We start from the raw sequence: 26,163 nt of genomic DNA, 5'->3' as shown, positions 1-26,163 counted from the left end.
CTGGCCTGCCTGTAGTCCAGACCTGTCTCCCATTGAAAATGTGTGGCGCATTATGAAGCCTAAAATACCACAACGAAGACCCCGGGCTCTTAAACAATTTAAGCTGTACATCAAGCAAGAATGGGAAACGTTCCAATTTCACTGGTATTGGGTTTTGTATTAGGGATACTCACTGGCCATAACAGTAATAGGAGCCAATACAGGAGCTGAATTAAAAATCATGTTTGTTATGTCCAAGTAGTTTGCAGTGGTGTACAACTGCAACCTGTTTCTAATGTTTTCCGAATTGCCAATGTGCCCATCGATCGGCCGCCGATCGGTGTGGAGTGATTCTCGTGAAAAAATATGTGATCGGCCATTGCTGATTTATGATTTTTAACAACAATAACGCAGATCCCGTATGACTGAAGTTTTCCAGTTTGAACGTTAAGTATCTTGTCTTTGCAGTGTATTCAATTGAATATAGGTTGAAAAGGATTGGCAAATCATTGTATTCTGTTTTTATTTACCATTTACATTTACACAACGTGCCAACTTCACTGGTTTTGGGTTTTGTGTAACCCATTAACCAAAACTAGGGATGTCCAATAATATCGGACTGCCGATATTATCAGCCCATAAATGCTTAAAAATGTAATATCGGAAATTATCGCTATTGGTTTCAAAATTATCGGTAGCAGTTTCAAAAAGTAAAATTCATGACTTTATAAAACGCCACTGTTTACGCGGACGTAGGGAGAAGTACAGAGCGCCAATAAACCTTAAAGGCACTGCCTTTGCGTGCCGGCCCAGTCACATAATATCTACGGCTTTTCACACACACAAGTGAATGCAAGGCATACTTGGTCAACAGCCATACAGGTCACACTGAGGGTGGACATATAAACAACTTTAACACTGTTACAAATATGCGCCACACAGTGAACCCACACCAAACAAGAATGACAAACACATTTCGGGAGAACATCCGCACCGTAACACAACATAAACACAACAGAACAAATACCCAGAACACCTTGCAGCACTAACTCTTTCAGGACGCTAAAATATACCCCCCCCACCCCCACCTCAACCTCCTCATGCTCTCTCAGGGAGAGCATGTCCCAAATTCCAAGCTGCTGTTTTGAGGCATGTTAAAAAAAATAATGCACTTTGTGACTTCAATAATAAATATGGCAGTGCCATGTTGGCATTTTTTTCCACAACTTGAGTTGATTTATTTTGGAAAACCTTGTTACATTGTTTAATGCATCCAGCGGGGCATCACAACAAAATTAGGCATAATAATGTGTTAATTCCACAACTGTATATATCGGTATCGGTTGATATCGGAATCGGTAATTAAGAGTTGGACAATATTGGAATATCGGATATCGGCAAAAAAGCCATTATCGGACATCTCTAACCAAAACTATACAATATTATGTTAAACAGCTAACTACTTTTCTTAGGATAAACTTGCATGCTGCTCAATGCGACACACTCTAATTAGTATATTTTGCAGTCCAGAGTTATGGGCAAATGTTGTTCTCCAAACTTCATTATGTGGACTTTGTGCTTGTGTGTGTGTGTGTGTGTGTGTGTGTGTGTGTGTGTGTGTGTGTGTGTGTGTGTGTGTGTGTGTGTGTGTGTGTGTGTGTGTGTGTGTGTGTGTGTGTGTGTGTGTGTGTGTGTGTGTGTGTGTGCGTGTGTGTGTGTAGACCGTTTTTCATCTGCACTTAATCTCCCGCTCCTGATTCAGAGTGTACACTGAGCCGCCTAATAGGATGTGACTGGGGCTGCAGCTAGCTCCGCCGCTAATGAGCGGGCCGCCACAGCCGGGGAATCAAAGCGCTTCATCAGCACTCCTAATTACTGTAAACTTCGTTAGTTGGCCAGCCTGTTATAGAGCTAGAACCCAAAATGTAGCCAAATATAACGCGGGGCTGCGGCGTTATTGTTGTGCGGCGTTTTGTGCTGTGACGTGACTGAAGGCCAAGTTCAGTGCTATTTCCATTAGAATACACTCGCCTATGAAGCAGCAGGTGTGTGGACAGCAGGTTTCCATGTTCACCCCCCGCCCCTCCATCTTTATCTGTGATCAAAGCACTTCCCTTCTCGCTGGCCTCCCCCATCGTAATTTGACTGATGATTACACTTGTCACTCAAGGCAGCATGTGGCCAATTAGGAAAAAGAGTGACATAGTAGGGAGGGGCAACAAAAAAAAAAAGAGAGGAGGGCAGAAAAATTTGGCTTGAAACTTGGGTTGCGTCCACTCCGCCGCCTGCCGCACTCAGGTAGGCTTTTTAGCTCTTAAGGCAAGACAAACAAATATTAGTTTCTGCTCAATTTTCTTTTAAGAGACTGGAGCGGCGGCCTTGTCTCACACTCTCTTGGCCACTTTAGCGTCTCTCCGTGTTCCAGGGTAATCACAGGCTCATTTAAAGTCACTTTTGTACACTACCTCTGACTGGTGCCACCGCAAACTAGGCTTTTATGGGCCTTAATTCGTCTTGCAGACACTTTGGCAACCGGGCCGCTACTGTCAAGGATGCGAGGAGGAGGCAGGGAAGGACGACGGAAGGAAGGGTGAGGCCAACGGCTACGGAGACTTAACCAGGCTGGAAAAAAGGGGGGAACAAAACAAGATGAAAGAGGGGGAGGAAAGGCGCGCACAAGCCCAAAAGGACAGAACATGGGTGCGTCAAAAGAGAGGTCACTTAGTCATTCCTTCAGCAGCCCCCCGGCTCTGCGCCTCCTCTCGTGTCCACTTTACAAGCAGACAAAGGGACAGAGGGGTGCAGCCCTCGGACAGAAGCAGGGCGGGGGTACGCCCACCAACACTGCCACCAGCCTTACATGTCTGCCCCTATAGAGAGACACTCGCTATTCTTTAGCACCTCAACTTACAAGCTTAATTGGTTCTGTGACGGAGCTCTTAACTCAAAACACTTGTACCTAGGGGTGTAACGGTACACAAAAATTTTGGTTCGGTACGTACCTCAGGTTAAAAGGTCATGGTTCGGTTCATTTTCGGTACAGTAAGAAAACAACAAAATATACATTTTTGGGTTATTTATTTACCAAATTTGTAAACAATGACATAACATACATATACACACAGGTTCCATTGCCAGGGTTAATGTGGTCAACATATATAAAATAAAAACTAAATAAGATAAGGCTCAGAATGGTTTCTTAACAAAACCTTTCTACAAATAAAGTGCTTTTTTTGATTGATTGATTGCGACTTTTATTAGTAGATTGCACAGTACAGTACATATTCCGTACAATTGACCACTAAATGGTAACACCCGAATAAGTTTTTCAACTTGTTTAAGTCGGGGTCCACGTTAATCAACATTAAACTTCCTCAAGTTGTTGCTCAGATTAAATAAAATGACAAAACTTTTCTTCTACATATAAAAAGTGCAACATTAAACAGTTTCAAGTCAACTCAGCCTCAGATTAACTTTTCTCCCCCCCCCCCCAGCCTGGCTAACTTGGCAGTAAGAGGATATATGGGCTTATTGTTCTTCCACCATAGAAGTGGGTCAAAATCTAGTTTCTAATGCAATATGGTCTTAAATCTGCTGCTATAAAAACATTTGTTGTTGCTTTAGCCCTGCCTGACTCGCCGAGGAGAGGCTGCTTGAATGCGGCGATGACGCTTCAAATGGGTTAGCATGTTTGACGTGTTGTCAGAAGCAGCTGCTGAACAATGTTGGCAAACCTCGATCCTCCATTCTTGTATCACGCATCCAAAGTGTTCCCAAACGGGAGATCTTAACAAGGCAGGAGGGTCTTCCAACTCTGGCTTTTACATGTTGTCATAGCCCGGTCGCTGCTAGCATGCCGTGTGTTGTGCCTCGGTGTGCATTGTTTACACAACGTGCGGTACGCTACTTAATATGTCCGTGTGGAAACTCGTTCGGTACACCTCTGAACCGAACCGAAACCCCCGAACCGAAACGGTTCAATACAAATACACGTACCGTTACACCCCTACTTGTACCTCAAATCAACATCTCTTATTGGAATAAAATCTATTTAATTCCAAAACAGCACGATTATAGCCGTCACATTCTTTCAAAAAATATATATATATATTGTGTGAATAACTACAACTACAGTAGTTTTATGAAGTAATGTAATAATAATGTATACAATTTACCTCGGAGAGAGGAATTTTATGGTCTCTCCTTCCAGCTGCCTCTCAGTCAATCAAAACATCAGCAGCTCATCCATATTTTCATGGATAAATGTCAACCATTTAGATATTAGTTGTCTCCCCTCAGCTACACAGATACATGTTTTTGGATGAATTATTTCCTTAATTCAATGAATATCATCCACGTTTTCTTCCCAGCACCTCACCTTCACACTCACTTCCTTCCTTCCTGTGCTTTAAAAAAAAAAGTATGTACATTTTAGCTATGCATTAATGCTAGCGAGTAAGACCAGATGTTTCGAGCGGAATTACTGTGACATTAGCAACGGCGACTAATCGCAGGGATGCTTGTAACTCAAATTTTTGCTTGTAATCAGTTAGCCGAGAGACAGTTCTTATCCAAGACACTTTTAAGTTGTGGTACCACTGTAGTCATTTGCACTGTAATGTATCTAAGAAGTACATTTACAGTATTTACCGGACTATAAGCCGCACCAGTATATAAGCCGCACCCACTAATGTTCATATATTAGCCGCACCGGACTATAAGCGACAGATACTGTATATACTGCTAAGTTGTGACATAAGATATTTACATAGAAAGATGTTGTAAATGTTTATTTCCATACCTTAATTGTTTCCAATCGGTTCCTGTAACACGACATTAAAACGGCTGATCAAACAAAACAGAAAAGTCATTGGTGTCTTCATTCATCCTTTATAAGATTAAGAAAATGTCATCTTTTTTTAATATGGTTCAAGATGTTTATCAGGACTTTGTGCCCAGTTTACTAAAGGTTTGCATGTACTAAAACATGTGCAAACTTGATAGCACAAGCAAAGCTGATCTACTAAACGTGTGCAAAGTGGATTCTGTCTGTTAAGTGAGCAAAATAAGGCGTGCAATCCATTTTGAGTCTGTCTTCATTAATATGCAGAATATATGCTGATTGTCAAAACGGCCACAATACTGGGAGGAGAAAATGCAAATAAAATTATTTAACACGCGGAATGTGATTTATCAACACTCATCACCATTTTACGAGCACTATTTAGTGTTTTATTTAGCACGTGTCCGTAGGGCGTGCAAACTGACAGCTCCACACACAGCTGTAGGATCAGTCCTTGGGCTGCAGAGGAAGACAATCCTCTGTTGTACATGTGCGTGACAACATTTTGGACAGTCATAAATTAAAACATTTTTGAAATATTGCCTATTCAGCATTTTTCCTTTTTATAGCTGCTGGATGACTTAAGGGGCTGATTAAAATGAACTCAATTGATGCTTTTTGGCGTCTGCTAGAGTTTTTTTTTTAATGTTGTTCGTGTTATGATTTTATTTATTATTATTTTGTATTTATATATTATTTATGAAAAATATTACAATAATATATCTCCTACATGAAAATATGTGCATTTTCGTGCATTTGAGTCATTTCACACAAATGCGCTTGTGATGCGATCGTCATCACGCACAGAATTAAAGGCCTACTGAAATGAAATTGTTTTATTTAAACGGGGATAGCAGATCCATTCTATGTGTCATACTTGATCATTTCGCGAAATTGCCAGAAATAGCCAATTTTCTCAATTTACCTTTAACTCTGTTATTATTAATAATGAATGATATTTACACTTAATTGAACGGTTTAAAAGAGGAGAAAACACGAAAAAAAAATGACAATTAAATTTTGAAACATAGTTTATCTTCAATTTCGACTCTTTAAAATTCAAAATTCAACCGAAAAAAAGAAGAGAAAAACTAGCTAATTCGAATCTTTTTGACAAAATTAAAAAAATAATTTATGGAACATCTTTAGTCATTTTTCCTGATTAAGATTAATTTTAGAATTTTGATGACATGTTTTAAATAGGTTAAAATCCAATCTGCACTTTGTTAGAATATATAACAAATTGGACCAAGCTACATTTCTAACAAAGACAAATCATTATTTCTTCTAGATTTTCCAGAACAAAAATTTTAAAAGAAATTCAAAAGACTTTGAAATAAGATTAAAATTTGATTCTACAGATTTTCTAGATTTGCCAGAATATTTTTATTTTATTTTAATCATAATAAGTTTGAAGAAATATTTCACAAATATTCTTTGTCGAAAAAACAGAAGCTAAAATGAAGAATTAAATGAAAATGTATTTTTTATTCTTTACAATAAAAAAAATAAATTTACTTGAACATTGATTTAAATTGTCAGGAAAGAAGAGAAAGGAATTTAAAAGGTAAAAAGGTATATGTGTTTAAAAATCCTAAAATCATTTTTAAGGTTGTATTTTTCTCTAAAATTGTCTTTCTGAAAGTTATAAGAAGCAAAGTAAAACAAATTAATGAATTTATTTAAACAAGTGAAGACCAAGTCTTTAAAATATTTTCTTGGATTGGCGAAGTTGGTAGAGTGGCTGTGCCAGCAATCGGAGTGTTGCTGGTTACTGGGGTTCAATTCCCACCTTCTACCTTCCTAGTCACGTCCGTTGTGTCCTTGGGCAAGACACTTCACCCTTTGCCTCTGATGGCTGCTGGTAGCGCCTTGCATGGCAGCTCCCGCCATCAGTGTGTGAATGTGTGTGTGAATGGGTGAATGTGGAAATACTGTCAAAGCGCTTTGAGTACCTTGAAGGTAGAAAAGCGCTATACAAGTACAACCCATTTATCATTTATTTATCATTTTGTCTCTCTTAGAATTAAAAATGTCGAGCAATGCGAGACCAGCTTGCTAGTAAATAAATAAAATTTAAAAAATAGAGGCAGCTCACTGGTAAGTGCTGCTATTTGAGCTATTTTTTAGAAAAGGCCAGCGGGCTACTCATCTGGTCCTTATGGGCGACCTGGTGCCCGCGGGCACCGCGTTGGTGACCCCTGCACTATAGTATCGTTTTTAATTCATTAGTACCGGTATACCATACAACCCTAGTACACGTTATTTTATTTGGTATTGGTATTTGGATATTAGTAAATCAAGCCCTTTGAGTTTGAACCGTTTTCTTAAAGTGAATCATTTTAGTACATTGTAAGATTTTTTTTTGCTTATTCCATAATTTAGCCGCCAGCGAAAAAAAATCCGTAGATCAGCCGCACCCTTGTACAAGCCGCAGGGTTCAAAGTTTGGGAAACAAATAGCGGCTTGTAGTCCGTAAATACGATACTCCTAAATTAGCTCAGTCGCTCAGAGTGTGCGTGTCCATTTTGCATCACGTTTTCATCATACCACCTGAGTAGTTTTTGATGTAAAGTATTACATGGCAAATGTCCAATTTCCCAAACACAAATATTACCACTGGATAAATACATTTTGCTATTTTGTGTGTACATTTTTTCCCCAGCTTTGTCCTAGAAATCTTAATTGAGTTCGGGCAAGGCTAATGATACACTCATGCTAAAAAGCCAAAATATGCTCAACAAGCATCTTCGTATCTACAGTACAGGCCAAAGGTTTGGAGACACCTTCTCATTCACAACAAAACTGAAAAAGCAAGAAATTCCACTAATCAACCCTGATAAGGCACACCTGTGAAGTGAAAACCATTTCCGGTAATTTAATAAGAGAAGTGCTAAATCGTTATTCCATTTCAATCAGAGTTCCAAGAGTTTTTTCAGCATAGAATCTTGAGAAACCCTCACGACGAATGAGGATGTCAATTGTGGCCTCCCTACAAAAAAATTTCAGTTCAGGACAACATACAAATTTAAAAATGAAGAAGACATACACCACTTTAATAAAGTTAATTTAGCAGATGTAATTACAGTACAGGCCAAAAGTTTGGACACACTTTCTCATTCAATGCATTTTCTTTATTTCCATGACTTTTTACATTGTAGATTGTCACTGAAGGCATCAAAACTATGAATGAACACATGTGGAGTTATGTACTTAACAAAAAAAGAGTGAATTAACTGAAAACATGTTTTATATTCTAGATTCTTCAAAATAGCCACCCTTTGCTCTGATTACTGCTTTGCACACTCTTGGCATTCTCTCGATGAGCTTCAGGTACACCTGTGAAGTGAAAACCATTTCAGGTGACTACCTCTTGAAGCTCATCGAGAGAATGCCAAGAGTGTGCAAAGCAGTAATCAGAGCAAAGTGGTGGCTATTTTGAAGAAACTACAATATAAAACATGTTTTCAGTTATTTCACCTTTTTTTGTTAAGTACATAACTCCACATGTGTTCATTCATAGTTTTGATGCCTTCAGTGACAATCTACAACGTACACTACAGTTCAAAAGTTTGGGGTCACATTTAAATGTCCTTATTTTTGAAGGAAAAGCACTGTACTTTTCAATGAAGATAACTTTAAACTAGTCTTAACTTTAAAGAAATGCACTCCATACATTGCTAATGTGGTAAATGACTATTCTAGCTGCAAATGTCTGGTTTTTGGTGCAATATCTACATAGGTGTATAGAGGCCCATTTCCAGCAACTATCACTCCAGTGTTCTAATGGTACAATGTGTTTGCTCATTGGCTCAGAAGGCTAATTGATGATTAGAAAACCCTTGTGCAATCATGTTCACACATCTGAAAACAGTTTAGCTCGTTACAGAAGCTACAAAACTGACCTTCCTTTGAGCAGATTGAGTTTCTGGAGCATCACATTTGTGGAGTCAATTAAACGCTCAAAATGGCCAGAAAAAGAGAACTTTCATCTGAAACTCGACAGTCTATTCTTGTTCTTAGAAATGAAGGCTATTCCACAAAATTGTTTGGGTGACCCCAAACTTTTGAACGGTAGTGTAAATAGTCATGAAAACAAAGAAAACGCATTGAATGAGAAGGTGTGTCCAAACCTTTGGCCTGTACTGTATATCTATCTTTGGTCCTGGCCAGAGTACAAAACCACAAGTTTTAGAGCCAGTTCCACAACACCGTGGTCGTACGTGCAACAGTTTTCTGTGCTAAGTTGGCCCGTGTAAGCAGCCTGCAAAATCCGGTCAAACCATCATCAAGTTCATACGAGCGAGTCCTCGCCAACTAAGTCGCTTGAAATATCCCGCCGCATGCTTTTTTAAGCAAGGACAACAACAGCGGCCCCTATACGAGCCGACAAAAGGACGCCCGGGCGTAAGAGAGATTGCACAAGAGAATTAGCGGGCGAGAAGGTGGTCGAGTACACCAGATTAATTTTGCAACAGAGCCCTCCTGCCGAAAAAGGAGGATGGAGAGCAGGAAGGATAGAGGGGATAAAGAAAAGGGAGAATGCAGAGAGAAGGGAGATTAAACATGTATTCAAGTCTTTCAAATAGAGCTGAGCTGCTTTTGCGAAAGGAAGTGTTGGCTACCTCCGCCACCGTCGTTGACTCCCATCCACTCTGGCCGTGAAGGACAGCAGTGGAAACCCAGAGGTTAATAGGAGCCCTTCATTACCATAAATCTTATCAGCTAAATGAAATGGGGGAGAAGGACCCTTGATTTAGACGTCCGCTGTGCGGGCGCTAAGGGGAGACACCCAATCAAACCTCTGGGTTTTATTGGGCTTTTTTATTATCTAAATGTACTTGCACATGAGCAGGGTGCCAGAGGTGACAGCCTGCAGCAATCAACAACCAAAAAAAAAAAAAGACATGACGACGGTAAAACTGATTGTGGCGTGTTTATGAGCGTGCAGTCGATTTGGACCTTCGGCTTTCAATATGAAGAAACCAATGACTGGGGAATGTCAATAATGTTGCAATAAACTCCTCCAAGGACAACCTATGCCAAACACTTGAATTTTCTTATGAAACTCCAACAAGAATCACACATTTTGAAAATGTCATTTTCTTCCAAGTGAGAAGAGAAGAGTACTCAATAGAGCAAAGACCGCCGTCAAGGGCGATAAACAAACAGAATGCTTTTGTTGTAGGAAGACCAAGAGAAACCGTAGAAGCATCAAATCCAACACAATCTGTTCTGGGATTCTGGTTGACTTCCAAGTTGGATTGAATTGTTCTTCCAAAAGAGAATCGCTGATCATTTTCATGCTAGTTGTTAGGGCCGCACGATTAATTTAAATTTAATTGACATTGAGGTTTTAATTAATGCAGTAAATAACTGCGAGAGGCTGAGGTTTTGTTCTTTCCTACGCCGTCACAGGCATTTGAGTGACAGCCATGTTCGCCAATCGAAATTGTTGATTTGTCACTTGCTCCAAACAGGAACAAATACATCTTATTTTGTGCATCGCTCTCAGCACTTGAGCGTGTTTATTTACCAGTAGAAATGACTGAAAAGAGTGACCCTCTTTTCAGTTATTCACAATCTTTGTCTGGGCGGAGACGAACACACAGTACAGAGAGCCTGGGGACTCGCCAGTGAGAAGTGGGCAACGTAACACAATGTAGGAGAACAATTTATTACAAAGCCTAAAATCCTGTTATGGGAATATTTCAGCTTCAGTTTGGACGGGCAATATGAGCCCATCAACACGGACAAACAAGCAAAAATGCAGTGATCAGAGAATAGCAACAAACTAAACTAAAACGTCTGACCTCATTTTTCCAACTGGGAAAAAATGCACTATAAGATGTTCAATATCTATTTAGGTTACATTTTGTTTCTTTATTTATTTAGGATGACAAAGTTATTTACCTTCCAATTACAGTACAATGGCAAACAATTGTACAGTAATGACAAATAAAAGTTTATATATTTTTAAATGGTTACTTACATTAATAATATATATTATAATAATATAAACACTGTATAGTTTTTATCGTTTATTTCTTCAGTTCAAGAGCATGATGTAGACAAAAGCTCTGAGTGTCTGTACTAAGCATTTTTCAAATGTGTGGCACCTTGAGACAAGAATATGTTGATTTTTTTCCATTACGCTTTTGACTACATGCTAGTTACTTAAGCACTGTTATTACTAGATAGTTGTTTTTCTGTTTTTCTTCAAGTTGCTGGCCCACCAACCGAGCCATGCCGCTATCTTCCAAGAATTTGACTGTCACTAAAATAACCATTGAGATAGCCCTGGGCCGATATTCGATCAGTTAAATAACCAGACGACAAATGAAAATGAAGTGGATAAGTTTGCCAGCCTCGATAATTGCCATGTGTATGCGTTATTACGGGTTACAAGAGCCTTCACTCTTTTGCATCGGTTTCAGCGGGCGTCTGTACTACAAATAAACGGTAATCATGATAACCGCTGTAAAACTCACAACGGTTGGTATTAGCGTATTAAGTTAAAATAATCGAATAACCTTGGTTGATATCCACATGTTGATAAAATTATGGACACCAATTAGCGTTAGCTTGCTAGCCAGCTTAAATACTAACATGTAAACAAGAGACCTTAACGGCGGCGTGGCGAAGTTGGTAGAGTGGCCGTGCCAGCAATCGGAGGGTTGCTGGTTACTGGGGTTCAATCCCCACCTTCTACCATCCTAGTCACGTCCGTTGTGTCCTTGGGCAAGACACTTCACCCTTGCTCCTGATGGGTGCTGGTTAGCGCCTTGCATGGCAGCTCCCGCCATCAGTGTGTGAATGTGTGTGTGAATGGGTGAATGTGGAAATACTGTCAAAGCGCTTTGAGTACCTTGAAGGTAGAAAAGCGCTATACAAGTATAACCCATTTATCATTATCATTTAACGTCTTTCCTCTTCACGAAACGTAATTCCCTAATCTAAGCTTTTGTAAAAAACACACATTACTGCCTTAACAACTAAGATGCAGTATTCATAATGATTATAAAAGTTGTGCTTTCTTTGCCCAAAGTGATCGATATAAACTCCATAATGTCGTATTAAAACAGACGGAGGTCGTTTCAACAGGAAGTGAACTCGCGTGACGTCAAATAAAAAACTGATCACCCAATTTACATTTCTGAAAAAAACATTGTAAAATGTTTACAAATTAAAACGGAAGATGACAAACATATTTAAACACACAAATAAAAATAATATGGGTCTTATGAGGCTAGAACAATATTTGATGTTTCCTCTTGCCAAAACAGTATATTGTGTGGCTATTTTTTGGTTTGTTTTAAAAACAAATACAACTTGGTCAAAAGATTTTAAACGATACCACAACAATAGTGATAGGCGTGATAATTTTGGTAACAATAACTTTATTTAGCCATTTGATTTATTGTCTTAGTTGTGTATATATGAGGGTCTTCCCTCCCCCTCCTTAACAGAGAGCAATACCTTTTGTATTGCTTTTGGTTGTGATTTTTATTCCAGTGCAAAATTTTGCTTATAGACAGTTTATTTTTATTTTTATGATTTGTTTGTTTTATTTAACTTTATATTTAAATGTTTACATTTCAATTACAATGTTAAAACATACAAATAATACAAGTTAATTGCATTTGAAAGGGTATGCTTGCATTATTATTATGCATTATCATTACAACAGTGGTTAATTTAGTCTCACATAAATAATGGCAAAAACCTCGTTTATCAGCAATAATTTGTAGGTCTGCTTTGAGATTGACAGTCAAAATCTCCAAAAACTAAATGTTCATGTTTCTTCTGCTTTCAAACAAATTATGTGTGTCATTTTTCAGCAAGTTAGGTCAAAGGGTACATTCTTCACTGGCTTATGCCTGTCCTGCCAAGAAAGCATTGTTTGTTTTTCCATAACCATGCTAACAAACAAACACAAAACTCCTGCGGTGACGGTAATAAGCACCAAAATCAACTACGCAAGTGTTCAATAACCAGCAGGGGCTCACAACCTGTTTCCCCCCGCCCCCAACACCAACCTGTGATTGGTAGCGTGTGGCGAAGCCCACTCCAGGCCGCGATCAAGCCAGGCCACCGCTGACCAAGCGTCCACACAAACACATATGCACACACACACACACACACACACACACACACACACACACACACACACACACACACACACACACACACACACACACAGTACAACAGGATGTCCCCCATGTAGAGGTCAAGTATGCTCCAGTTCTCCCTCCACACCATACGTCAACTGGATGTGAGCGAAGGCGAGAGACGACGACAGAAAGAAAAAAGGCATAAATCAATAGCCCAGAATGGAGTCAGGTGCTTTGAATGTGTTGATTCCTGCTGATGTGTTGATTAACTGCCTGCACACACCCACACCCATACACACACACCACACAGAGTCCATTTACGGCTCTCCAGGTGATAGGTCTGATTAAGTGGCCTGCTCACACAGCCTCTGATTAGGACTAATGCTGGGCTGCATTTCACTGGACGTGGCTTAACCAACATTATTGCGGGTGTGCGTTCAAATCCAACCACAGAGGGAAACACTACAGTATGCCTTTCTATGTGTGCAGTAAGTGTTTTTGCATAAAGGTCATTTGTTTGGTAATAGCCATCAATATGCTAGCGGTTGAAGTGTGTCCTGTTCCCTTGGAGAAACTCAATAGCGCTCGCTACTGCTAATAAGCTCTGGGACCTCATCAGCATTAATACTACATTAGTCTCAGTCCACACGCGCACGTCACAGTGCGCACATTCCCCTCCAAACGTACATTAAAGCCGTAGCGCACCTGTGCGTGTCCATAGGAAAAAGTAAGCGCCGTTAGGATTAAAGGGAATTTTAAAAAACCCTGTGGTATTGATTGGGATACTGATATTTGGAGGAATATAAAACCCTGCTGCATGCAAGCCTGATGTGAGATTAGGAGCAGAGAGGAAGCCAGAGAAAGCTTGAACACATAAATATGCAACAATACATGTGCTGAATGCATTGCAAAGCATTGCTAAGGAATCGAGGGCAAAATGGCCTAGCCCTCTAACCCCATGTACGCCCTGAATAGCTCTTTCAGCAACAGACTGCTAAGCGCACCGGGATTTTAAGGCGCGTTAAAGGGGTCATTATATGATTTTTTTTGCAACATTTAAAGCACTTTCTTGTAGACTAGATCAGTGGTTCTCAAATGGGGGTACGCGTACCCCTGGGGGTACTTGAAGGTATGCCAAGGGGTACGTGAGATTTTTTATAAATATTCTAAAAATAGCAACAATTCAAAAATCCTTTATAAATATAAATAAAAACCTATCTTTTTTTCCGAATAGTTCAATAAAGACCACTACAAACGAGCAATATTTTGCACTGTTATACAATTTAATAAATCAGAAACTGATGACATAGTGCTGTATTTTACTTCTTTATCTCTTTTTTTCAACCAAAAATGCTTTGCTCTGATTAGGGGGTACTTGAATTTAAAAAAAATTCACAGGTGGTACATCACTGAAAAAAGGTTGAGAACCACTGGTCTACATAACTAGTCTACATAACTAGTCTACTTTATACCTTTTGTTTTCACCCTCTTTTTGTGCACGATCCTTTCCATCCTTACCCTTTCCATCCTTTGTAACTGAGCTACTGTGTGTAAAAATGTACCTTGTGAATCATTAAAGTTTGTTTATAACATATAATGGTGGTTCTTTGGTCAAAATGTTGCATAGGTTATTTTTTACAGACCATCTTCAAGCCGCTTTCTGACCGTCTCTTCAGGATCGGCGCTCTTACTTACATGCCTCCACTTCGACAGTGTCTTCTCCCCATCTTATTTGTTGTACCGGTAGTTTTTAGCGCTTCCATAGCAAGGCGACTGACTGACATAAGTGAGAACTGTACGCTACTTTTTATTAGAAATGGCAACAGCGGAGGATGAATGCCCCACAACAAGAGGATAGAGAAAAAGAAGGAGCTTAATAACTGTGTCGCGGACAAACGCAAATTTTCGGGACTTATGCAGATCCCAAATACACATAGAAAATTTGGTTTTGCATAGTATTGCGAAACAAAACACCAGATAATATAAATTCTGCCATTTTGGGGTCCATTGTACACACCATAATAATACCCGTATGTTGAAGCACAGTGCGCCTAACTAAGTTTGCCGTAATGTTTTGTGTTCCATCAAGTGGTGGGGCTTCGTAGCTTACCAAAGTCGTACTAAAACATTTTGACAGATTTTTGAGCGCTGTGTGTAATCAGTGTTTCCCACACATTCATTTATTTGTGGCGGCCCGCCACGAAAGAATTACGTCCTCCACAAATAAAAATAAAAAATAAAAATTAAAATGTTTTTTTTTTTTGTCCTGTCCAGCTTCTCAGGCAAATCATATAGTTGATGTAGATGCCAATATAGGCTGTTCAGATTTACTTTACAAAAGAGAAGTGTAGGATACTTCTCTTGTTGCCTTATTTGTATTTGACCACTACTGTTTTCTGTTTATTTGTTACTGACTGTGGCAGGACACCTCTGCCTCTGTTTCACTTTATGTTGCTGGTAAATAATATGGTTGTAGTAGTAGGCCAAAGTTAAATTATTTAGTATGCACTAATTAAAGGGGCAGAGCTTTAAGAGACATTTTAGCTTTTATATTTTTATAAGATATATTTTTTGTAAGAACCACAATTAATAAATATATTTCAGTGAATAACTTATTGTTCAAATCTGTATATAAATATGTACATAAAGTGTTGTAATTATATTGTAAAATGGATGGATGGATGGATGGATGGATGGATGGACGTTTAAAACAAAACTGTTATTAATTAGTAAGTATACATTTTTTTAGCCTTTTTAGAGAAAATCATATCATTGTAGTCAATTATGCAAATTACTCGATGATGTCATGATGACCACGCCCATAGCCACGCCCCCACCGCCACAGGTATCTTGGCAGTTTATGGGAAACACTGATACTTGCAAACAGACTCAAAGCTTTTGTCTACACCATGCTCTTAAACTGACCTTAATCATTATTAAGGTAATGTAATCATAATATATATTAATAATGCAAGTAACCGTTTAAATTACTGTAGAATTGTTTACCAATGTGCTGTAATTGAAAGGTAAATAACTTGTATTTTTTCTAAATTAATAAAAAAACAAAAAATTATAAAAATTACTAATTTCTCTAAGCAAAAAATTACCTTAAACAAATATTGAACATCTTTTCTCGGGTCGTTGGTCCGTGTTGATGGCCTTATATTTCGGCACAAATTGAAGCCCCAATGTCAGTTCGATGTCGATTAATCGTACAGCCTTAGTGAATGTAGACGGGTTGTTTCTTTGTACATATTATCAAATACAAGTACTGCTACCCCAAGCTTGCCCCAACAAGGCAATATCTAAAGTACCAGTAGAGTGGAACAACAAGTTGCCTCTATTTTGAAGCTATTATCATATAAATCTGATGCATGACACTGAAAGACTTCCAAAGTTTGCGAGTAAATCAATATGATCAAAATAGTATCAATCTCACAGAGATTCCCGAGCCATTTTGAGAGCTAATGAGCTCACCAGTCACGTGATCCGTGACGTAGAGGTAGGAATCTTAGATTCCTTCATCACCAAAAACAATGCAAATCATGCAGACTTTGTGAGCGCCAACAACAATTACTTTGGGAAAAATGATGGTTCAGAACCATATATTTTTAATCCTGAATATAAGGAGGATGCACTACAAGTTTTAGAAACTCTGCTAAACAGATCCATCTTTAGTGAAACACTAAGCATCATGGAACAGTATTGCTAAGTGCTAAACCAAAAAATACAAACTACAAACATAATAAAACGATCGCTTACTGTACAATGTCTGCTCACACTGTGATGACAACTGATAGGATGTCCATATCTTCTCGTTCAGATGAAGAATGAATATAAATCCATGCGACAAAGGGTTAATAAAGTTGCTGCTGAGTCTCACACTATCTTCTGTTGTGTGTCTGTCTTCCTCCACGGGTATAAACTGAATATAACAGATAAACATCTAGATTCATGGCTAAATCCTCCTTTTATCCAGAGGAGAGGCATAATTTATCATTCAGAATAACTTTGATGAGCTGAGACGCAATGATGCGTGAGCAGAGCTGCAGCAAACAAGACATCCCCGGCTAAATGCTGTTGCGCTGCATAAGCTTCTTCTTTGCAATTGCACAGCAGTTTGCATCCATTTATGTTGCATTATTGCCATCTTCAGTTTCATTTTATAACTAAATTAAAGTCTCTCCTTGAGTACAGTGCAGCATAAATTATAGTTAGCGCTCGGATTTCAGTGCTAAAAATACTCTGTCTGCTTTAGCGCTTACAATAACATTACTAATATTTGGTTAATATTCAGGTCACAAGATGTAAATAAGAGTATCGTGTGCAAGTTTTGAATGGTTATTTAGAGAGTTTTGTGGATGAAATAGAGAGCCCCCATAGACTCCATTGTTAGCTGACTTTTTATTTATTTATTTATTTATTCATTTACGACTTAGAATGCATAAAAAATCAAGTGTCGATGACTTATACAGTGAATGATAGACAGCACATCTATTCCTACATGTCTTTCTAAATGTAGCGTATTTCCAGTATGACTGATCTGATACTATGGTCAAAGTGCAGAAGTGATACTACAATGACGTCAATCTCCGGAAATAGCCGAAGGTATTCGAAGCGGAATATTCAAAATGGCTGACTGAATTTGTGGCATTTTGTGATGTTTTGACGGTATTTTCACAGGCTTTGCGGATTGTAAATACAATTGGATATGGTTTAATGGACAACAAATCACAATTAAGTTTTCTACTCCACTGGTACTTTAAGCAGACCTCTACATCAGTCCAAATCACAGTGTCAAACTGTGCAGGGTGGACCATCCATACAATCCCAATGTACGCAAAGAGCAGAACCAAAAGCTTATTAGCCACTGAAGCATTCCGCCATCAGTCTGCTGCCTTCGAACTGATATTATACTGTTAACTGATAACTCATATTCTGCAATCTAATTCTATACGAGCGCCGGGAAAGGAGGAAGAGAATGATATTGTGACAGAGAGAGAGTAAGAGAGAGAGGGAAGGCTATGAAGACGGAGAGAGGTAGCTTAATGCAATAAAGCATGTAGTATTGACATCTTTCTCGCGTCTATTGATTCCCCATTATGTCGCTAACAAACCCAGGTTGACATTTTGTCATTTGCAATCATGTTAACACTGCGACTTGCACGCTCTCCTCGCAAAGGGCCGAACCATGCCTGCATGCACGCTCGTTTGCACGTGTGCCATCCCTACACACACGCACACAAGCGCATCAGGTATAAATGGGTATGTGCCATGGAAATAGAGAATGACATGTGTGATTTGGAACTTAATGGCTAATTGATCCTCTGTCTACAGAGTTAGTGTACAGCAAAATAAGGTGAGGTGGAAGATAGCGGTTAATGACGTGTGACAGAAGGTGCATAGCTGAAATGAACTGATCTAAGGTGTGTGTGTGTGTGTGTGTGTCCCATCGTATCATATCAAGTCCCGCACTGGGGTGCGAAACCTGCTGTTTCTCCTGCGTGTCCTATTAAACTTTCATACAGCAGTTAATGCTGATGGCTCCACAAACCACTTGACTACACTCACACACACACACACACACACACACACACACAATGGCAACGACAGACACAATGCCATTAAAAATACAACAAAACCTGGATTCGTCCAAGTGGAAAACAGCCTAACACGCGTGATTTTATGTCATATGATGGTCCATCTCCTTCATGGTAGCGCGCCCGAGACGCTGACCGAGGCAGAGTGCTCCAGGATTGTTTGAACATGAAAGAGGGCAACAACACCAGGGGGCGGAGTGAGTGGGGCAGGGAAGGGTCAGGTGGGTCTGAGTCAAGCGCTCTCTGGGTGACCTCTGACCCCGACACAAAAAGAAACCATGAGTGAGAGCGTGAATCAAAAGCCCTGCGGTGGACGAGGAAGAGGACAGTTCTAACTGACAATTGTGGCAAAAGTAAAGTTTTCCTGTAAGTTTGCAGTTTCTCAGTGGGACAGAAGTGCTCTGTGTTTTTATTAAGACCTAATTTAAAAAAAAAAACGTCAAAGAACCTCTATATGACCAGAGCACTCTGCCTCTGCTGTTTTTAGGGATTTACTGCAAAAATGTTAGTCCCAGATCCCCCAAATGACATTTGACAGTATAAGCACCTGCTATAAAAACGCTTGTCTTGCAAAAATGCGAGTCAAAATTCTTCTATGACAGAAGCACTGCTGTTTTTAAAAAACTATTGCAAAAATGCTTGTTAAAAGATTATCTGTATGATAAGAGAGTGCTGCTCTTTATAAGCATCTACTGCAAAAGCGCTAGTCAAAGATACCCTTTATAAAACAGGAGAGGATGCGCTCTGCTGTTTTTAAGCAGCTACTGCAAAAAAGCTCGCCAAAGATCCTCTATGTAACAGCAGAGCTCAGCTGTTTTTTGAACCTACTGTAAAAACACTCATTCAAGAACCTGAGAGCTCCGCTATTTGTTTAAACTTACTGCAAGAACCCTTGTCAAATAGCCTTTATACTGTATAACAGGAGCCCTGAGCTTTTTTTAAGCAACTAAATCAAACATGCTTGTCAAAGACCCTCTATATAACAGGAGTGCTCTGCTGTTTTTTAGAACCTACTGCAAAACCTCTCGTCAAAAATGCTCTATATAACAGGGGCGCTCTGCTGTATTTAGGGAACTACTGCAATAACGCTTGTCTAAGATCTTGAGAACTCTGCTGTTTCTTTAACCTACTTCAAAAATGCTCATCCAAAATCCTGAGAGCTCTGCTATTTTTTTTAACTTACTGCAAAAACGCTTGTCAAAGAGCCTTTATACATTATAACAGAAGCGCTCTGCTTCTTTTAAGCAACTAATGCAAAAGTTCTTGTCAAAAACCCTCTATATAACAGGAGCGTTTTTAGAACCTACTGCTAAAAACTCTCATTAAAAATGCCCTATATAATAGGAGCGCTCGGCTGTATTTAGGCAACTACTGCAAAAACGCTTGACCAAGATCCTGAAAGTTATTCTGTTTTTAAGAACCTATTGCAAAAACGCTTGTCAAAGCCCCTTTATATAACAGAAGCACTCTCCTGTTTTAGGAACCTACTGCAAAAACACTCCTCCAAGATCGTGCATTAGAGCTCCGCTGTTTTTTAACTGACTGCAAGAACACTTGTCAAAGAGCCGTTATACTGTATAACAGGAGCGCTATGCTTTTTTAAGCAACTACCGCAAAAACGCTTGTCAAAAACCCTCCGCATAGCAGGAGCTCTTAGCTGTTTTTTGGAACCTACTGCAAAAACACTCCTCCAAGAACCTGAGAGCTCTGCTGTTTTTTTTAACTGACTGCAAGAACAATTGTCAAAGAGCCGTCATACTGTATAACAGGAGCGCTCAGCTTTTTTTAAGCAACTACTGCAAAAACGCTTGTCAAATACCCTCTACATAGCAGGGGCTCTTTGCTGTTTTTTGGAACGTACTGCAAAAACACTCCAAGATCCTGAGAGCTCTGCTGTTTTTTTTTAACTGACTGCAAGAACACTTGTCAAAGAGCCATTATACTGTATAACATGAGCACTCTGCTTTTTTAAGCAACTACCGCAAAAACGTTAGTCAAATATCCTACATGAGAGCTCTGCTGTTTTTTTAACTGACTGCAAGAACACTTGTCAAAGAGCCTTTATACTGCATAACAGGAGCGCTCTGCTTTTTTAAACAACTACTGCAAAAAACGCTTGTCCAAGATCCTGAAAGCTGTGCTGTTTTTCGGAATCAGCTGCAAAAATTTTACTTTCTCAAGTTCTGAAGTTCTGACCTGGACTCGGGCTGGCATCATATTACAAAAGGCAACAGCCGGTGTTTGACACTGCCAACTAGAGGTGGGGCATGTATGTTACATTATCGTTTGTACAGGTCAATACTGCGCTTTGTCTATTGCCTGTTGAGTCGCTGTATAAGTGCAACACGGACTACTCTAAATTATACCCACGTTTACGGAGTACAGCATTGTGCCTTTAGAAAATATGATCAATGCTTGCTCAAATGGAGGTGACTTGTTGTGTTTGAATTAGTAGCGAAACACTTCCAGTTGCTTCAAGATGTCATAAACCAAGAGCTGTCGACATTCCTAACGATCAGTTGCTCAACTAATCGCTTACTTACATGGTTTGTACGTGCAAGTGTTCAACTTAGTGACTACAGGCGGACTGACAGCGGTGTGGCGTCAGCACGGTGAATCACCGTTATCCCGTCATCTCGCACATCCCGGCCTGCTTATTCGGATGCCGGCCCCGAGTCGGGCCAACATAACGGGCTCAGCCGCCATTTTTTACTCTCACCTCTACTGCTCAAACTGGGTTTTCCATCCCCCTCCTCGTTTTTCACCTTGTCATCTGCTCTTACTTTCACCCTCTCCTGCTTCCCACATTTTTTTTTTTATCTCCTTCTGACATTTGCAATTTTTCAGCGCCAAAACTCCTCCTCCTTGGTTCTTTGCCTCCTTTCTGCTTGACTCCATCCCCCCACACTCTTGCCCTCTCTCCTCTCCCCCAAACGCCATTCTCTCGCACCTATCTCATCACTGTCACGCGCCGTGCACCCGCTGACTGAGGACGTGCACCCGCTGACTGAGGATGTGCAGGAATCAAATATGCTTGAAGTGATTTGGAAATGAGAGTTGGTGGTGAAGAAGAAGGTGGGCCTGGCCCTTTAAGAGCTCCATCCTTTCCCACATGGATTGAGCCGACGCACACCAGTTACACCAGTGTTTTTCAACCACTGTGCCGCAGCACACTGGTGTGTCGTGGGAGATTATGTAATTTCCCCTATTTGGGTTAAAAATATTTTATGCAAACCAGTAATTATAATCTGCAAATAAAGTGCCGTTGTTGAGTGTCGGTGCTGTAAGACTCTTCCATATCAGTAGGTGGCAGTAGGTAGCTAATTGCTTTATAAACGTTGTATCTAATGCTTAAACCAAAAATAAACAAAAGGCGAGTGCCCCCAAAAAAGGCATTGAAGCTTAGGGATGGCTATGGAAACCGAAACTAAAACTGAACTGGCTACAAAGTAAACAAAAACAGAATGCTGGACGACAGCAAAGACTTACAGCGTGAGGAGCAGGCGGCGTCCACAAAGTACGTCCGCACATGACATGACAATCAACAATTTCCACACAAAGAAGGATAGCGTCCGCACAACTGAAATAGTCTTGATCGCTAAAACAAAGCAGGTGCGGGGAATAGCGCTCAAAGGAAGACATGAAACTGCTACAGGAAAATACCAACCAAACAGGAGCCAAACAACCAAAATAGGAGCGCAAGACACTACACACAGGAAAACATTAAAAAACTCCAAATAAGTCACAGCGTGATGTGACAGGTCGTGACACTTAAGTTGAGACAAGAGCTTTTTACATCAATCAAACTATGGATCTAGATATCTGGTCAGGACACTCCTCACTCGTTTGCCTTCACCTTCATTGTCCATTAGTTTTTGGTGACTATATATACTCTGGACCTAGACGTTGAGTCCGCGACATACATGGCGGACAATAACTGATACAGTCTGCTTTGCCAGTCCAAAAGCATTCGCCGTTTTCCGTAGTTTTTCCTCGACGGCCAGGTATTACAAAGCACACGCAGCTTTATTTATCACATCCACGGGAGCCCGCATTCTCGTTGTCTCTCCATCAACAAATAGACAAAAGTTTTTCGGTAAGTAGAATCACAGCTGACCTGGACATTCGGATGTTCTCTTGCCGTCTGAGAAGTGTTGCATCCGAAATAGCTGCAATCGCTTTCTCTTAAGGTATTCATGTGTGGTTTCCACAAGCGTCTGCACAGACGGAAGGAGAAACACGGGCATGTCTGGATGATTCGCCTCCATATTTCCAGTGTTTACCTCCGAGTTACGAAAACGCTTTATTACGAAGCTGGCTGTGGCGCGTTCTTTCTGACGTCACTTCCTCTCCGAACTGAGTTTGTAAACGATCAATGAGTCCATACAATAAGAGCTGGAGATTCAAGAAATACACAGCGCACTTACCCGTGTAAAAAATTGTCTGAGGAGGGGGACCTGGCTGAAACAGGGCTTCGGCTAAATAGTTATTCGTTTAAGGCAGTGTTTTTCAACCTTTTTTGAGCCAAGGCACATTTTTTGCGTTAAAAAAATGCGGAGGCACACCACCAGCAGAAATCATTAAACATGAAACTCAGTTGACAGTAAAAAGTTGTTGTTGCAATTGTTGGGTATGACTTTAAAGCATAACCAACCATGCATCAATATAGCTCTTGTCTCAAAGTAGGTGTACTGTCAAAGTAGGTGTACTGTCACATCACGCCCTGACTTATTTGGACTTTTTTGCTGTTTCTTGTGTGTAGTGTTTTAGTTCTTGTCTTGCGCTCCTATTATGGTGGCTTTTTCTCTTTTTGTGGTATTTTCCTGTAGCAGTTTCATGTCTTCCTTTGAGCGATATTCCCCGCACCTACTTTGTTTTAGCAATCAAGACTATTTAAGTTGTTTTTATCCTTCTTTGTGGGGACATTGTTGATTGTCATGTCGTGTTCGGATGTACTTTGTCTTTGCTGCACAGTAAGTCTTTGCTGTTGTCCAGCATTCTGTTTTTCTTTACTCTGTAGCCAGTTTAGTTTTAGTTCTGTTCTGCATAGCCTTCCCTAAGCTTCAATGCCTTTTTTTAGGGGCACTCACCTTTTGTTTATTTTTGGTTTAAGCATTAGACACCTTTTTACCTGCACACTGCCTCCCGCTGTTTCCGACATCTACAAAGCAATTAGCTACCGGCTGCCACCTACTGATATGGAAGAGTATAACACGGTTACTCTGCCGAGCTCTAGACAGCACCGACACTCAACAACAACACATCATTTGCAGACTATAATTACTGGTTTGCAAAAAATATTTTTAACCCAAATAGGGGAAATTACGGCACACCAGACTGTATGGTTGAAAAACACTGGTTTAAGAGGTTAAGTGTAGACATAGCCTGAGGATGTGCAGGAATCAAATATGCTTGAAGTGATTGGGAAATGAGAGGTGGTAAAGAAGAAGGTGGGCCTGGCCCTTTAAGAGCTCCATCCTCTGCCACATGGATGGAGCCGACGCACACCAGTTACACCTATGATGCCGGGTGATGGAGATGTTTCTCCGCCACCACGCTGCCTGTTATTCCCCCCCTCCTATGAAACGTAGCGCACAAACTGCAACAAATGACAAGCCGGTTAGAAAATAAAACAAATAAACAGAGAGACTGTTCTAACTCCCACCCCTCGCTCTGCTTCCTTCCAGCGGCCCCAAGAATCGATCCCCGCGAAGGATCGATAAGTTGGCATGAATATTCCCTGCCTTTGCCGGGAGAGTCTAGTCGGGGAGAGACGGAGGCTGAGGCTCAGGCGCGGGCAGCGGCTGAGAGGGGAAGGACCGCGCTTTTCTCGGAGAGCCGGAAAAAGAGAGGGGAGGAAAGAAGGAGCGTCTTACCGGAGTTGGAGCGCAGAGCCAGGGGGGACTTGAGACGCCAGGCGCTGAGGTCTGCGGGGGCAGCTCTCTGAAACACGAACGGCACCGGCAGGGGGACGAACATGGTCTTCCTTCTTCGTCTTCTTCTTCTTTGGGCGCAAATAATAACAATGCGACGGCGGGACGGCGGGATGCGTCCGCCGGGGAGTCTTCGCGGGTGTCTTCGGCTTTGTGGAGGCGGCTCGCTTGGTGCGTACACATGAAAGCAGCCCGGCACTTGTTTTTTTTTTTTTTTTGGTCTTTTATTGACTTGAACCCGGCATCAATGTGCATAGAATGGAGTTCTTTCTTTAATGGAGGCACACAGACGGACGGAGGAGCGACTCGGTGGGAAAGTTCACGCGTCTTCTTGTACTCAAGCGCCCAAAAGGCATGAAAACAGTCAGTTAGCTTCGGCTAGTAGCGTAAATAAAGCACAGCGATAACAAAACAATTTTCCCTTTTACTTACAAAAGTCTTATTTCGCGCGGTTACATTTGGTTTGGAGCTATTTGGTATGACTATTTCGCTGCTATATGCTAACACATTCATGTGCGCGCCGGCTAACGCGCAGCTTTTTTTTTTTTAATTGGGAGGAAGAAAAAAAAGCTTTATTAGTTAAAAAGGCGAAAACAAACAAACAAAACTGCGCACGCACACACACACACCTGATCCTGACGCTCCTCCCTCCCGCGTGTCACACACTAATTAAAATCAATCGATAAATAAATAAATAAATAAATACACCGAGAGAGAGAGAGACAAAAAAAAGATTAATCGCAACACTTGCCTATATTACGTCCGTCCATCCGCCTGTGTGTCTTTCTCGTTATATTCAATTTTTTTTTTTTAATGTATTTATATATCTATCTATCTATATCGCCTATGTATTGGGAAGCCCAGCAGCTCACTCGACCCGGCTCCCTCCAGGATTGTAGCGATCTGCCACACCAGGCTGGCTGCAACATTGAGGCGAGCAAGGAGCTGCTACTACACATCACCCCTCCATCCCTCCCCCAACCCCAACCCCAACCCACCATACCTCCCTCCCTACATACACACACACACACACACACCCACACCCTCATCTCCCTCGTTTTCACTACCGCTGCAAAAGGTATCCTGTATTGATTTTTGGATTGCGTCCCCCCCCTTCGCCTTCCTACCATCTACACACACACACACACACACACACACACACACACACACACACACACACACACACACACACACACACACACACACGCACATGCACACCATCCTCTTAATAATGCTGCTATAATGATGCCAGCAGTAATCAGTGCATTACTGCTTTGGAAGAAAAAGAGGGAGGGATACATGGAGGTGCTTAACGCTAAGACCCCGGCAGAATAGCACACAATGAAGTTATCGCCGCTGCTTTTAATAAGCCATAAGAGAGGGATGAAGGGCCGCGTCGTTAGTTTAGTCGCATTACGTCAAAGAGACTGCTAATTTGTGTGATAGCATGCGTTCTTAGTTGTTTTTTTCTTCCGTGCGTGTTTCGCTGCTGGTGAGATTTCTGTATGTAACAAAAGGTACAGCACGGAGGAGGCCATGTCAAAGCGCTTTGAGTACCTTGAAGGTAGAAAAGCGCTATACAAGTACAACCCATTTATCATTATCATTATATCGTCCTGAGAGCCGGTGGACATTTATGTTTTGCACAACAATGATGCTTCTTTCCGACATTGGTATGTAAGTCTGACAAAAGA

The 26,163-nt window shown here is 40.6% G+C and overlaps 1 protein-coding gene across 1 annotated transcript in view; it reads right to left on the bottom strand.

Moving 5' to 3' along the window:
- Window positions 1-25,343, bottom strand: part of pou2f2b (POU class 2 homeobox 2b) — a 102,128-nt gene extending 76,785 nt beyond the window's left edge. Inside the window, exon 1 of the mRNA XM_062063886.1 lies at window positions 24,413-25,343. Within this exon, the coding sequence (XP_061919870.1) occupies window positions 24,413-24,515 (103 nt within the window). The 5' untranslated portion in view covers window positions 24,516-25,343. The remainder of the gene's footprint in view (window positions 1-24,412) is intronic.
- Between the last annotated feature and the right edge of the window lie 820 nt (window positions 25,344-26,163).

Source organism: Entelurus aequoreus, linkage group LG11, assembly GCF_033978785.1.
Source record: "Entelurus aequoreus isolate RoL-2023_Sb linkage group LG11, RoL_Eaeq_v1.1, whole genome shotgun sequence".
Classification (NCBI taxonomy): domain Eukaryota; kingdom Metazoa; phylum Chordata; class Actinopteri; order Syngnathiformes; family Syngnathidae; genus Entelurus; species Entelurus aequoreus.
This window is presented reverse-complemented; position numbering and strand designations above follow the sequence as displayed.